At 39.4% G+C, this 14,303-nt stretch overlaps 1 protein-coding gene across 1 annotated transcript in view; it reads right to left on the bottom strand.

Moving 5' to 3' along the window:
- Window positions 1-14,303, bottom strand: part of POLQ (DNA polymerase theta) — a 55,711-nt gene that overhangs the window by 29,757 nt on the left and 11,651 nt on the right. Inside the window, exons 5-12 of the mRNA XM_019474104.1 lie at window positions 13,236-13,344; window positions 10,359-10,578; window positions 8,288-8,432; window positions 8,046-8,192; window positions 6,723-6,935; window positions 3,336-3,478; window positions 1,667-1,871; window positions 612-754 (exon numbers count right to left, since the gene is read on the bottom strand). Coding sequence (XP_019329649.1) covers window positions 612-754; window positions 1,667-1,871; window positions 3,336-3,478; window positions 6,723-6,935; window positions 8,046-8,192; window positions 8,288-8,432; window positions 10,359-10,578; window positions 13,236-13,344 — 1,325 coding nt within the window. The remainder of the gene's footprint in view (window positions 1-611; window positions 755-1,666; window positions 1,872-3,335; window positions 3,479-6,722; window positions 6,936-8,045; window positions 8,193-8,287; window positions 8,433-10,358; window positions 10,579-13,235; window positions 13,345-14,303) is intronic.

Genomic DNA, 14,303 nt, shown 5'->3' on the forward strand with positions numbered 1-14,303 from the left:
GGACACCTTCCCTCAAAAGATATATCATGCTCCTTCCCTTAGCCCTGGCAGCATCACCAGGCAAGTAAACTAAATCAGAGATGAATTTCACTGTTACTGAACCAAAGAAAGGCCCACCCATAGGAAGAAAGCAGTGTAGTTCTCTGAGGCTTTTTGAAGGCAAAATAGATGCTAAAACCCCAAAAGTTTTCTGAGGCTCCTAAAGTAATCTGAGATGCAGCCTGCTGATCCCAAACACACAACAAAACCAATTTGTTTCATCAACTTCAAGTGTCTCAGAAAACTTACCATTATCCTACACCCAAAACTTACAAAGTTCTGAAATCTTTCGAAGTCAGGAGTGACAAAAATGGGCTTAGATGGACCTTCCAGGAGTGACAAAAATGGGCTTAGATGGACATGCAGCACCTCCCTACACAATAGACACTATGGGAACAGACTAGTTCTGAAGAACATTCAATTTAGAAACTTTTCTTCATGAAGGATAAGCTAAGTAAAGCACAAAAAAAAACCCCTACGTTCATGGAGCCCTCAAGAACTCTGCACTGTGCTTTCTCTCCTTTCCTTAGTTTTGGCAGCACAAAATACAAAACACAGAATGAGGAACCTACCAAATAGACAATATGCAGATCATTCTCTAGAACAAAGCTTTTCATAGCTCGCTGCAGGTCAGCGAAGACTTCTATGGCTTCAGTTGGTGAAAGAGAAGAGGAAAGAGTGGCTGAGCCAAGATGTGTTGGATGATAAACTTTTGCTGTTAAAAAAAACCAACCAAACAAACAAAAACCAAAAACACATAGAGAAACATTTAAGTGCAATTTTATATCTCATTTTCAGGTTGCAATGTATTTTATAGATGTCAATTCCACTAACTTTTCCCAACTGCTTTTTCAAGAAGAAATAGCATATTTCTCCATTCTGAAGACAGGAAAATGGAAACAATAAAAGGTTTAGACTTGCCTAAGTCTAAACTAGCCTTTTTCAGAGGTCAGATCACAAGCTCGGATCCCTCTAACTACTCGGACTAACAGTTCTGATAGCTATTTGAACAAAAAACACTGGAATCCCATCTGCCATCCTGCCTAGGAGTTACCTTTTTTGCATATTTCTTTCTTAGGAACACCAAATATCTTCTATCATCTTTTCTTAAAAAGAGATACAAATTAACCTGTAATGGGGATTCTTACTATTACTGTAAGAGTCTCATCCTTAGCAATTTTAAGAAAATAGCCAAAATCAGGAAAAAAAGTGCAACCATGTACACCAAGCAGTTCTAGAAGAGACTTGCATTCTCTTAGAATGTACTGGTTCTTCAGAAAGACAAAAATCATAGTCTACAGTTAATGTGTACAAATCCTGTAGTAAAAGTATGCCTTGTTTAAAGATACTTTGGGAATTTGTAGACCAGGATGTATCAGTCTTAGAGGCGATGTGCAGAGAGAGGCCTTCCAAGAATACCACGTGCATGCAAAAAATGTTAAAGCAGGTATTAAAGACACCCTCCAGAAAGCTAAAAAAATTCTTGATACACACGATTCTTTAAAATAAAAACAAAAAATGCAATTAAGTCCTCATTATAAAGTTACATTGAACATCTACCCAGCTGCAGAAGATTTACTGATTCAAAACTGCTAACTGCAATCACTGAGAACACCACCAATGTTACCTTTTGCATCATTGCCGGAGTCCAGAACCTGAATGAATTCATTTTCCAGAAGCCATGCCACACAAGCCTCGATAGGTCCAGTCTGCGCTTTGTCTTGGGCTTTCTCATTTCCCCACTTGCTTTCTTTCAAGCTGGATGCAAGAAGAGTGCAAGAAGCGTACATCTGCACGTCATCTGGAGTGTTGGCCACTCCCCCCACTATGATCTGTTGAAGAAAACTACTTGTTCGTATTGCCAGAGAAGCAGTAGGACGGAACATCAGATCAGAGAATCAAAGAGACTGATCCATCGTATATCTAAGTTTTAAAGAACAGGTATGAAGGGGGTGAACATGAGGCAAAGCAACTGCCAACCTTTAAGGTCTTTTCTTGGCAAGAAGTTAGACACCTTAGGTAGAAGTAAGAGGACTAAACTATGTGAAAGAATTAATAATAAAATCTTATTTTCATAGCAGACATATGCATAGTAGCAATTTAGATTTGAGACTAGCCCTAGGCATTTGCTTAGCCAACACTGTGAAATACTTTTAAAAGGTTAGAACACAAGCTGCAATTTTCTGAAGACAAAAAGCAAACCAGGAAGGAGGAGTTCTCCTAAGGCTCTTCAGCATACTGAAGTTTTCTCTTAATAAATGTGAATGCTATACCCCATCATTATTTTCCTGATTGAGAGTGATTTTTTTTTCCCCTTGGATTTTGTTTTCGGTTTTCTGTTTGTTTTTTTTTCCCACATAACTGCTTTTTCCTTGTGAGTCATTTCCATGTGTGTGTCTTCCTTGAGATAGCAAGGTGTTTAACTAAAAACTTTCTTTCATGGTTTCAATGGATTTTTTTCATGTTATAAAGCAACACCACCAGAAAGGAACCCCCATCTTTTAGATACCTTTTATGTAGAAAAACGCATTTAGAAATTCCATTGGTCTGCTAAAAATTCAAAACCTATGGAATCACAACCAAGTGCTAAGTATCACAGCAGTTTCCACAAGACAGTACAGCAAACAAACTGTATTTAAAAAGTCTAAGCTCAGTTCAAGCCCAAAGCAACTTTGGAAAAGGAGATAAGCTCACCTATGTGGAATAACACCCTTTTGGTCCTTTTTACTCCTGTAGGAACCCTACAGAGGAGGGCAGGCTAGAGGGAGCAAATGGGGGTACCACACCTGTTTGTTTACCAAAAATGTATTTACAAAATTTCAATCATTTCTGTGCAAAAGAGGTAGATGAGTTGAGGGGGGAAATAAGGGACTCTACAAGGTTTTACAAATGTCATTATGGATTAATTCAGTCAACAAAGCCTCTGGGATTAGTAATGTACAAGCATCTCCCAGTTAAGACTGTCAGGTCACACATGAAGTTTAAGAATTACACTTATTTATGCCTGCAGTTTGAGTATATCTAAATGCAAAAGCAAAGCTTAGTAACTCCTGTTTGACTGTGCTCACATCCTCATCTGCAGCAAGCAGAGACCGAAACATACCAAACAAAATGCTGAATACTGAAGCAAGCAGGCAGACCCAAGTAATTTTCTTCTGAAGCTGCTTGGGTTGACAAGGGAGGAAACAGAAGAAAAAGAAAGTGCACAGAAAACATTTGATGGTGTCACAGAAGAAACCATCCTACAATTACAAGAGTGCAAGCACAGTTCTAATTCCCCTCCACGTGTCCTGTACCTCAAGTATTGCTCTTTTCATGCTAGAAGCAACACCTTCCCCTTCTCTTCTAAGCAAACAACTGCAAACAGGCTTGAGAGATCCCTGAAGTAGAGCAGTTCCTTTTGATTTTTCTGAGGGCTTGCAAACTAAAATGCTTTCACCTGTAGGGAAAAAAAAAAACACAAAACAAAACCAAACATTAATGACCTTAGTATTGCATCTTAGCACTGTAATAGCTACATAAAGTTCATCAAGGACATATTATTGGAATGGAAAACTGTAGGTATTTTTGAAAAAGCTGAATAAAAAAAAAAGAAAAAAGATAAAAAAGATAAAAACCTTTGCAACCTTGAACAGTGTATATCCACTGCTATGTAAGAACTCCACAGATGCATAATACTTAAGAACTAAAAGCTCGGAGCAGAACAAACTTCAATGTTACATTAGGCTGGTCAGGGTCTTGCCAAAGCAGCTACGAAGCTTCCATAGCCTCTCTGTGCATCTGCTTTGCTGCTGAACCACTCTCGCTTCTTGTTCTGGAATTGACTGGAACTATAATATACAGTGGCATCAATTTTTTTTCTGCTGAAAAGATTCTCAAAAGCAAGAAGAAAACATAAAAGCTGTACAGCACTTTGACAGTTTGTGTTAAGTCAATCAGCTTCCACTCCCAAAATGAAATAACACAGATACCAAAGTGATTCAGAAATTCAAAGTTATTAATCTAAGTAACTATGCATTCTCTGAACTTTCATATATGCATATATATATATACACACACACAAAAAATCTTAAGTATCCTGAACGGTTTCCACTGAAAGTACATCTAAATATACCTTACCTTAAAATTCTCTATCAGACATTGTTAAGTTAATCCCTAACTACTGAAATTCTGTGGGAGACAGAAAAGGTCCCAGGGCCATGAAACAAAAATAAAAATAATGGGCCAATTCCTTTAATAAGATAATAGTACAGACTACCCATGGAAAATGCAGTGGTCACATAAAGGAGATTTTTTTCAATAAAGCCATTACAGAGAAACTAGGTCCCTGGGAGACCTAGCTAGTTAGAAGCTTTGTCAGTTGGCACAGGATAAATGAATTATGGGTAGGACACGCTTGCCTTTGACTAAGAAGAGAGCATTAGATTTGGATTAGCTGGACAGTAAATATCATGATAGGTTTATGATAACTTGTTAATATTTAAGTGCGCGTAGTCTGGACACCAAGGTAATTCTAGTAGTGGGTATCTTAGTAAGAGCCTAGGAATGTTAAGTTACGATAAAACCGTAGCCGTGGTAATGCTACAGTAATTAGCAAAGTCAGAGAGAATGAAAACACAACTGCGCTTAAATTTAATGAACAGAATAAATACCACAAATGCAGTGTAGGCCAGTAACCGAATACACCTTAAACTTGATTACATAAATGAATTACAGGATGAAGGACATGCTCAGAGGATGTGTGAAACTTTTGACGTGTGTTGACCATGTACTTTTGCCAGAGCCAAGAGTACAGAAGATAAACTGCCTGTAAGCATTGTTTTGTGAAAGCAAAGCTTATTTTCATTTTAGCAATAAAGAACACTCACTCATTTCGTATTTGGGTTCTGAAGTGACCTACAGTTCCCTCTGAAAACTTTGACTCTTCAGTGTGATAAATCTAACAGAAGATGGGTATCCACTTGGCTCTACATTATCTGACAGTCATTCAAGACTTGGGGGAAACCCTTTCCCAAGATGACACTGAGAACTTAAAGCCAATAACTGCAACCTAGCAAACAGTAAAAAAAAAAAAAAAAAAAAAGAACTAAGCTGTTCTAAAATCCCTTATTGAACATTACAGATGAGAGGGGAAGTATAGGTTAGCATCAGTCTAGACAAACACCAGACGACTCTGGCTATCTAGGCATAAAACTCCATTAAAAGCAAAAAAGGCCCTATTATATTTTTAGGTTTTATTCAGCAATATTGACAGCTTTACCTATTTCACTTTGGGAACATGACAGTTTTGATGAATGCAAAAATAATGCAATTTCATTTTCTAAAATTATGTTTCTAAATTTCCATCAAATCAGAAAAAAAAATTTAAAAAAAAAATCAAAACCTGAGACTATGTCCCCACTACAATGTTGGGGGAGGGGGAAAGGGAAGGAAATCAACCCCACAGCATTTATCTTCTGTCTGTCAGCTGAATTTCATATCCACATAAGGCATTTTTTCCAGCTGAAGTTGCTGTCCTCCAGTCTCCCTACTCTGTGAAAGAGTAGCAGCTGGTAATGTAGCTTTATGTTCTCATCCAAAAGACTCTGTGGAGTGGAAAAAAATGGTACATTCATGAAGCTCATCAGCATAAAATCAACTGCTTAGTGTGCAAAACACAGTCACATCAGAACTGTCGAAAAAGGGTACTAATTACTGTAACTTGAAAGGGGAAAAAAAAAAAGAAACTTCAAGGAATAATGTAATTTTACACCTGCCAGCTACACTCAAGTGACAAAGTCTGGAAAATTGCAAAATACGGCATGCAGCTGCCCTTTTCTTTAACACACAGGGATAGGTCACAGACATATAGGTCATAAAACGCTCTGTTGCTATGCCACTCTGGCAAAAATAGAAAGTTAAATGTAAGAACAGTCTGCTTACATAGGGTTCCAGCAAGCACCAATCAAACCATCAGTAGGGCAAGTCCCACTTCCTGCTTCTGTTGAAGTTCTTATTTTCTATTGTTTATACTTGTATAATACAATTTTTCCGAATATCATCCATGAAGATAAATTTTCATTGCAAATTAAAATAACAGACAGGATTCTTTTGTTGAACAATAATCAGTGCCACTGTATGCATGAAGATACCATATTATCTATGAACTACTGTCCCTATTTCCCTGTCTCTCTGTCACATTACTACATTCAAGATCCATAAAAGTTATGGTTAAGTTTAGTGGAAGTTTAATAAATCCAAATCAGAACTTCAGACAACAGACGAAGTTTGTCAAATCATGGTTGTAGACTTTAAACACATTTCTTACATTTCAGGCCTGTCCAATGAGCGTTTACTGTAAATTTTCTCACTGAAACTGTAAACACTTTAGTAAACTGACCATGGATCACACAATTAAGGCAAATGAACAGAGCCTTAAAAGCTAACAAGAATTCAAAGGAGGAAATAGCCCATTCCTGAAGTAACTGACATGTAAATACCAAAGTAAGTCTCATGCAGTGAAAAGAATCCCCTGGGAATTACAATTTTTACTCCATTAATACCAAACAAATTCATCTTGATTAACTTAATCATACTGAATACCAAAGGAATTCATCATGATTCGTCACTAATTGCAAAGCACTGCCCTGGATTTAATCAGGTTAACACCGTTCTTAGAGAATGTTAATAAAGCCTCTGCTTACCCTCTGTGTCTACTCCTTTCCTGCCAGCCCTTCCAGCCATCTGCTTGTAAGTGAGAATGTCCAGCAGTTTGCCACCAAACATGGGAGTTCGTATAATTACTCGGCGCGCAGGCAAATTCACTCCAGACGAGAGCGTGGAGGTTGCTGCTAGGACTCTAATCAAGCCCTGGCGAAAGGCTCCTTCAATGATGTCCCGTTCATCAAAAGTAAGACCTGAGGAGAGACAACTGACTTTTAGCAAACTAGTAATGGTGAGACTGCATTTAAGAGCTAATAACATTACTGTCAAGCAAGCGGAAGAACAAACAAACTTAATGAACATTTGCCATTCAGTGTTAGGAACTAGAGTCGCAACACTACCTCAGTTAACTTCTTCTGAACCATAAGTGAAGCAAAATTTCACCATTAAGTTTTCATTATTCAATTGACAGTAATAGTTATCAACTAGCTTTTCTAAGGTGCTTGTACGCATTGTAGGAAGATGAACAACTATTTACTACATATCTACATGCACTGCAAGTAAATAAAGAAAGAAATAAAGAAAGCAAAAAGAAGAAAACTGGATGTAACATACACAGTAGGGAACTAGGATTTAGTCATTTGCCATCCTGACCTTTCTTCATTATTTCCATTCTAGGTTACAGGTCTAATATGTTTCTTTCTACATTTCCTTGAGGGCTTCAGGCCAATTTTATTCTTGAGAATAAATCCACACTTGAGAAATTTCTTGAGAAATCCACACTCTATAAGCATTTGGAATTATTCCCCCTACATATTCAATGCCATAGCTACTGTTCTCTCTTCCAGAGTCAGTCCTTTCTCTCAGTGGATCAACAGGTGACATACACTATTACCTACTCAAGTAAGAAATAAAAGATCTAGCCAGAAGCGTTCATGGCACATGCTCCTTTTATTTTCATTGTTATACTTTTTCTATTTACTCATCTATTTCGGTATTAAGTTGAGGAAAATTGCCCTGAAATACTCTGGCAGCTTTAGGGACAACTTGAAAATGCTTGGGCTGCAAATCAGCTAATTTTTCAGGCATTTCACAAAAAAAAATTTAAGTTGTGTTTAAAAAGTTGCTGTTATCCAACATAACAGAGAGAAGATTTATCATAACAATTAGTGAACTAAAGTCTTCAGCCACAGTAAAAGAATTTCAAGTTTACCTCTAAATGTGAGATTCTCGAAGCATTTTTAATTCAGTCATAAACTACAGAAGGCTTCAAAAAGCAACTGGTAAATTGCTGGTAACTACAGCAAAAAGAACCCATATGACTTGACCATTACAGAATTCAAGACCAAGATATTCAGGAATACCTGCATGATGAAATGCCACTCCCCATGGCAAAGTACGTTGGAGCACAGAGTCCAGGCCTGAGAGAGAACGCTTTAGCTGATCCAGAACCTCATTGATCCCTTCTCTGTCCACAACAACTGGGGAAAGGGCTGAGTTTTTTGCAGAACCTTGAGAGAGAAAATATTTTTAGTTTCTACTAAAATTAATTTTCATTAAAGGCATTGTGCATACTAGAGTCTTCTATTAATTACTTTTCTCTTACTCTCAGCCTGTTGCAGACTGTAGAATTCCCTGGCAATGATGTCTGCCAGCTTCTCACACCAGTTCTTGGATGGACAGAAAAGCAGGACTGAATGGCCGTCACAAACAGTCTCATAGCACAGGCTCACAACATGGTCTTCATCTCCCTGAATTGAGACAAAGTATTTTCAATGCACTTTCACACTGAACGGGGTTTGTAAATGCTGTCATTCTTCTGTGTCACGGTAGGAATTTTCTACTTCAAGTCAGAAAGAGGAGCAAACAAAGAAGATGGAGCATTGTTATCTTAGTTTCTGTCTTGCTTTAGGAAGTCCAAGCACTATGTGTGACCACATTGTTGAGGACAGCCCTAGACCTACCCATGAATAAATCTAAGGTTTTATGTCTTGCTTTCATAAATCTGTTTTTGAATGAAGGCCACACAGTGCACAAAAAACCACTGCAACCGCCATGTCGTGGCTAACAGCAGTGGGGAAGAACTAGGAAGAGCCCTGAGGGAAAACATCACTCTACGGCAACTAAAGACAACTTATCAATTAGGATGTTTGAACTAAAAGTGCGAGATGTAGTAGTCTGAGCATCCCCAATAAGATGCACCCAGCAAGCACTGCTGACCAAAGACTGTAAGTGTTCAGAGCACAGTGGAAGGCTTTTATGGATACTTATATGGATGTGCATGCAAAACCCTACTGTTTACAGCTTGCTTTTTTGGATTTAAGATCCTAAGAGAGTTTCTGTAACTGATCTGTTTTGCTTGGCTAAGCCAGATTCTCTTCCAACAAGCAGGCCAAAGGAGGAAGAGAAAAAAGGTGGGCGCACGGTGAGAAATAAAAAGCACTGAAACGCAAATGAAAACAGGGAAGCAATGGCACGAACTGCATATACACATCAAAAGCTCGGTAAGGATTCAGCCAAATTCAGTGGTGAGGTCATCAAGTTTCCTTTCCTGGTCCAGTTTGAGGCACAAAACAGAAGTCTGAAGGTCCAGTGATAGACTTCAAGCCCAAGAGGATCACCTGGTCTTATAAAATAAGCCAACTCCCTTAAACTGTTGAGTCATAAGCCTAGTTCAGCTTTTGGCCTCACTTAATTTAGTACCTATCCAAAGCAACTACTTCAAAAAATAGCCAGAAAAGGACATGCAACATCACCTTCTCAATATGAGCACATAAAAGCAAGTTTCCAGATATTCTTGTCACAAACATTTCCTTTTGTTTCTAGGATCCTTTTTCTTTGCTGTGCCACCATACCACTGACAACAGAATGTTTGCGCACAACGAGAACTGGGTGCAAAACGTGCCAAAATATTGCTGGCATTCAGCCCGTATTGTCCAACTGCTACGCTAGTATTACACAAAGCAGTTGAAAGGACTGGGGAGAGAATTCACCTTTCAAAGACTTTACAGAAAAGGAACCTACAAGTAGGAAGTGCAAATTTCCCACTTCTGCCTATTTGGTTCTTCCAAATCACTACAGAACATTACTCTTAAGTTTTCATATCCTTTTCAAGTGCGCAAAAGGACTAAATACTGATAACAGACAGAAGAATCAGGATGGACATCTGCCTTCTAATGACTGACAAAATTAGATCATTTAGCAGGTTAACATAACCAGGTTCAATACCAGATTTTAATGCAAATATATTCTCCCAATGATTAATGCAAATTCCTTGGCCTAACCAGGAAATATTTACCTTCATTTATGAAAGTGAAGTAGATTCCAGGACACAAGACAGGGTGGTGGGTCAGGGGAGAATCAAACTCTTTATACTGTCACATGCTCAGAAACAAGACAGCTGCAAAGTCAAGTTTGTTTTCAAGTCAGATTTAAGAAACTTCAAGAACTTCATGAGTGTGTGTTTTGTTTTGTTTTTTGTTTAAATCAGAAGATGACAAAAAAAAAATTTGTCGTCAGTTTGAGCATACAATCTATGAAGTAAACAATGAAGTTGGGAATGTCATCTATTTAAAAAAAAAAACCAAAACACAAAACAAAACATACCAGTAGCTGTCTTTTTAACTTTAGCTGTACAAAACGTGTTAACCCAAAGCCACCACTCAGAGTTTTGTTACCTTCAGTTGAAGCTTGGGCTGGAATTCTCGCACTAAATTCATGGAGGGGTCATAAATGTTGCTGCCAATTTTCACCCATTCCTTGAGGGGCACAGGGCGAAAATCCGTACAGTATAGCTCTGCATCTAACCATGAGGCTAAGAGTCCCAAGTTAGGGAGGGTAGCACTCATGCCTACTATCTGTATCCCAGCAAAACCGGGACCGGTCATCTTCGCTTGTCTGGAAGTGGTTAAAAGAAAATGAAAGTTAGCGACAACACAGGCTACTGTTCTGGAAAACAGCATTCAGAAAAACTAACTCAATCTACTTCCTTCCGGGGTCTAAAATGCAAAGCTATTCTTTTCAACTTCTTGAAAAAGAAACAAGCTATACTCTACTTTTAGCAAACACAATGTCAGGTTACGCATTGATAACAAGATAATTCAACTTTTTATCATTTTAACCTAAACTTCCAGCTTCTTTAGGTAACAACAGCCATAACCTGACTGCATATTTGGAGAAACTGAAAACAGATAAATAAATCAACTATGTCCTTGCCATTAACAAAAACATGGAAATAAAGGAATGGTTCAGTCTCCACTGCAGTCTTTCTAAGTTCAAATGCCTTAACTAGAACACTTCCATTTGTTTCAATTTCAGGACAAATAATACTAGCCTAAGTGTTCCTAGAGTTGGGAACCAAAGCCCTTAGTTCAGCAAAGAAGAAAGCAGCTTCAGTTCTTGAAGTGCTGAACAGCAGCTTCCACTGAAGGTAGTGAGAAGTAATGGACTCTTAAAGGACTTGAAAACACAAACCATTAATTTAGATATCCAAATGTATATTTTAACTCAGGCTTTTACATCCACACAATAGGGGTTTTTTTATGCTCCTAAACCTACGTTTAAAACTACTCATTTGCATTGCACTGAGCCATAAATTGAGACTTTAAAAAAGAAAAAGGCCTGACAAATCAATGTGAGCTCAGAAATAGCCTGAACCTTCTTGGAAGATCCTGGTAATCCTGGCAAAGATAACACAGAGGAAACAAGACTACCCATAAGCTAGAGTAAAAAAGGGCAGTCACTGACAAGACAGAAATAAGGAAGATGTGGAGAAGCAGACACTCTTATCCAGGCTCTTCAAGCATTTGCTAGTACAGCTCCCCATCTAGGTCGCAGATTTTCCCCCCGAAGCAACTTACTTTTGACCTTCAAGGATTAAAAAAAAAAAAAAAATACAGTTCCACAACACTCTCTTTGACTGGAGAGGAGAAAAATCTGCTGCAGAATTTTGGCTGGGTCTGCAAGAGCCTCATGGAGAAGCAAGGGCATCCACATTGGCAACAGCCACCAGAGAACACTCTCTTGGTGCAAAGACACAGCCTTACACTTCAGTGGGACATCCCCCTAACCACTTAAAAAGCTCTTAAAAGCACTGCTTATTCTGATAACAGGTCAGGCTGGACAGTGTTTACAGAATTTAGGCAAAGTGGCTCCCATTAAATTAAAAAAAAAAAAAAAAGCACCACAGTCTTGGGAAGATGTTTGAGAGAAAAAGTGGTCTTCAACTCCAGAAATCTCAAGTGGATTCCAAAACAAAAATAATAGCCACCTCCTTCATGTAAGTGGTACAGGGAAACCCTGTCAACTTGACCATGACAGAGAGATGAAGGATCTGAGCCCCAGCACCTATATGGTGAAGGCTGAAGTATTGTGTATTCCCAGGACCATTCCTTGATGCATCTGTCCCTTTTTCCTTGGCAAATGTTTTCTCCTTCCTGCTTCTTCAATGCAAGGGAGGAAAGCAAGAGAGCAGTCCTGCCTCTGTGCTGCAGCTACACGATAAGCCAAGGTAAAAGGAGTGACAAAGCCACTCATGCTGCTCTGAAGTGTACTGGCTTCCAGGACTTATGGGGAGAATACGAGAAAAAGTCAGGGGTGATTAGACCCAGAACATCACTGGATCCTGGAAATCAGGATGGGAAATACTGCCTAAAATGTCTGGTGGAGAGCCAATGTAGAAATGGCAGTTCCCCCAGCACTAAATAAGTAGTCTGTGCTTAGCCCAGCACTGGTACGACTCACAAGACAGGAAGCAGCAGAGAAAACTGGCAAAATCTGGCTTTTGGTGCTAAGGGAAGAGTTGATTTTGACTCTTCTCTCAGCACCACCAGTAAGGATTAAGAAGACCGACACACCATCTCCTCCATTTGCCTTTGTGTTTGAGCACTATGGAGCAGCTGGACAGTTTGGTGCTGGGATCTAGATACTGAATTCTGAAAAGCCTCTAAAGCTGTTCTGAAACATTTAATCTGTTCCCCAGTGTCCAATCAGTTGTGCTAAAGACAAGAAACCATGCAACTACTAGGCTATCGCATGTTATAAGCAAAACCGCAGATCACCCACAGCAGAGCTAACTAAGCAGGATACTGGCACATCCTCTTAAGTCTTCTGATCAATTCACCATTGACAAGTTAACAGCATGCCCACTCTTCCACAATACCTGAACATTTCAGTAGGATAAACATCCCATTCCATGAAACACTGAAAAATTAAGCAGGGCAAGTCCACTAGCAAAAACATTAAAAGAAATCCAAAGTTTTTAAAAAAATTTAAATAGGCTAAAAAAGGAAACGAAAGCTTCAGCCTTATTTCTTTTCCTGAGAGAATGAATCCCATGGTAACACACAAATTGAAAACCATGAGGAAAAGAGGTTTTGACTACAACAGCAGGCCCCTGAGAGGTAGTATGATGAGACCTTAATAACCAAAATAGTCTAGGTCATCACTCTCAGAAAAACCCTGGAGCTAACCCAAATTTCCAATCACCCAGAGAACAAAATATTTAGAGCCATCCATAATTTAGCATTAAAAGACAGACATCCTGGTCTACCCACCGTTTTGCAGCCTTCTCTGTAACATATCTAACTTTGGCCAGAAGGAGTTCCAGCAGATATCCTCGATGAGAGTCTCCCAGCATGTGCAACTCATCCACAACCACCACTCCTGATAAAGAGAAGCACTCAGGTTATATCTGACAAAACTCCAAACTAAGAACATATAGCCTTGATCCTTTCATGTTCCACATGATGAACTGAAATTTGTATTCACAAATCCAGCTGTGCTTACCAACACTGCTACCACAGCTTCCTTCTGTCACTGATTCTTCTGAGAGAGACAAATCATGACCAATGTCATAACATTTCACACCCCACACACAATATCAGCTTTTAAAAAAACAAAAATAAATAGGTTGAGTTGTTAGTCTGGCCACCACACAAAACAGTATTGCAGCATCTATTCTGTAACCTCTCTGCAAGTAAAAACCCCCAGGCCTCAAAATATCTGGAAAGGAACATTCCAGCACCCAAATGAGCTAGTCAAAAGCTTTGTTGGCATCACTGTCTTAGTTAAAAACATTACTCTTTACTAATACAGTAATGTCAGGAAAAAAAACCTACAGCAGATGTAATAACAGTGGCATAGCCTGCTTCCTATTATATCTTTTCTCACTAACCAAACCTGAATGAGCTCTACTATTTGGGCGGGAGTGTTGATCTGCTCGAGGGTAGGAAGGCTCTGCAGAGGGACCTGGACAGGCTGGATCGATGGGCCGAGGCCAACTGTATGAGGTTCAACAAGGCCAAGTGCCGGGTCCTGCACTTCGGCCACAACAACCCCATGCAGCGCTACAGGCTTGGGGAAGAGTGGCTGGAAAGCTGCCTGGCGGAAAAGGACCTGGGGGTGTTTGTCGACAGCCGGCTGAACATGAGCCGGCAGTGTGCCCAGGCGGCCAAGAAGGCAATGGCATCCTGGCCTGTATCGGAAAGAGTGTGGCCAGCAGGAGTAGGGAAGTGATCGTGCCCCTGTACTCGGCACTGGTGAGGCCGCACCTCGAATACTGTGTTCAGTTTTGGGCCCCTCACTACAAGAAAGACACTGAGGTGCTGGAGCGCGGCCAAAGG

Source organism: Aptenodytes forsteri, unplaced genomic scaffold, assembly GCF_000699145.1.
Source record: "Aptenodytes forsteri isolate BGI_AS27 unplaced genomic scaffold, ASM69914v1 Scaffold216, whole genome shotgun sequence".
Lineage (NCBI taxonomy): Eukaryota > Metazoa > Chordata > Aves > Sphenisciformes > Spheniscidae > Aptenodytes > Aptenodytes forsteri.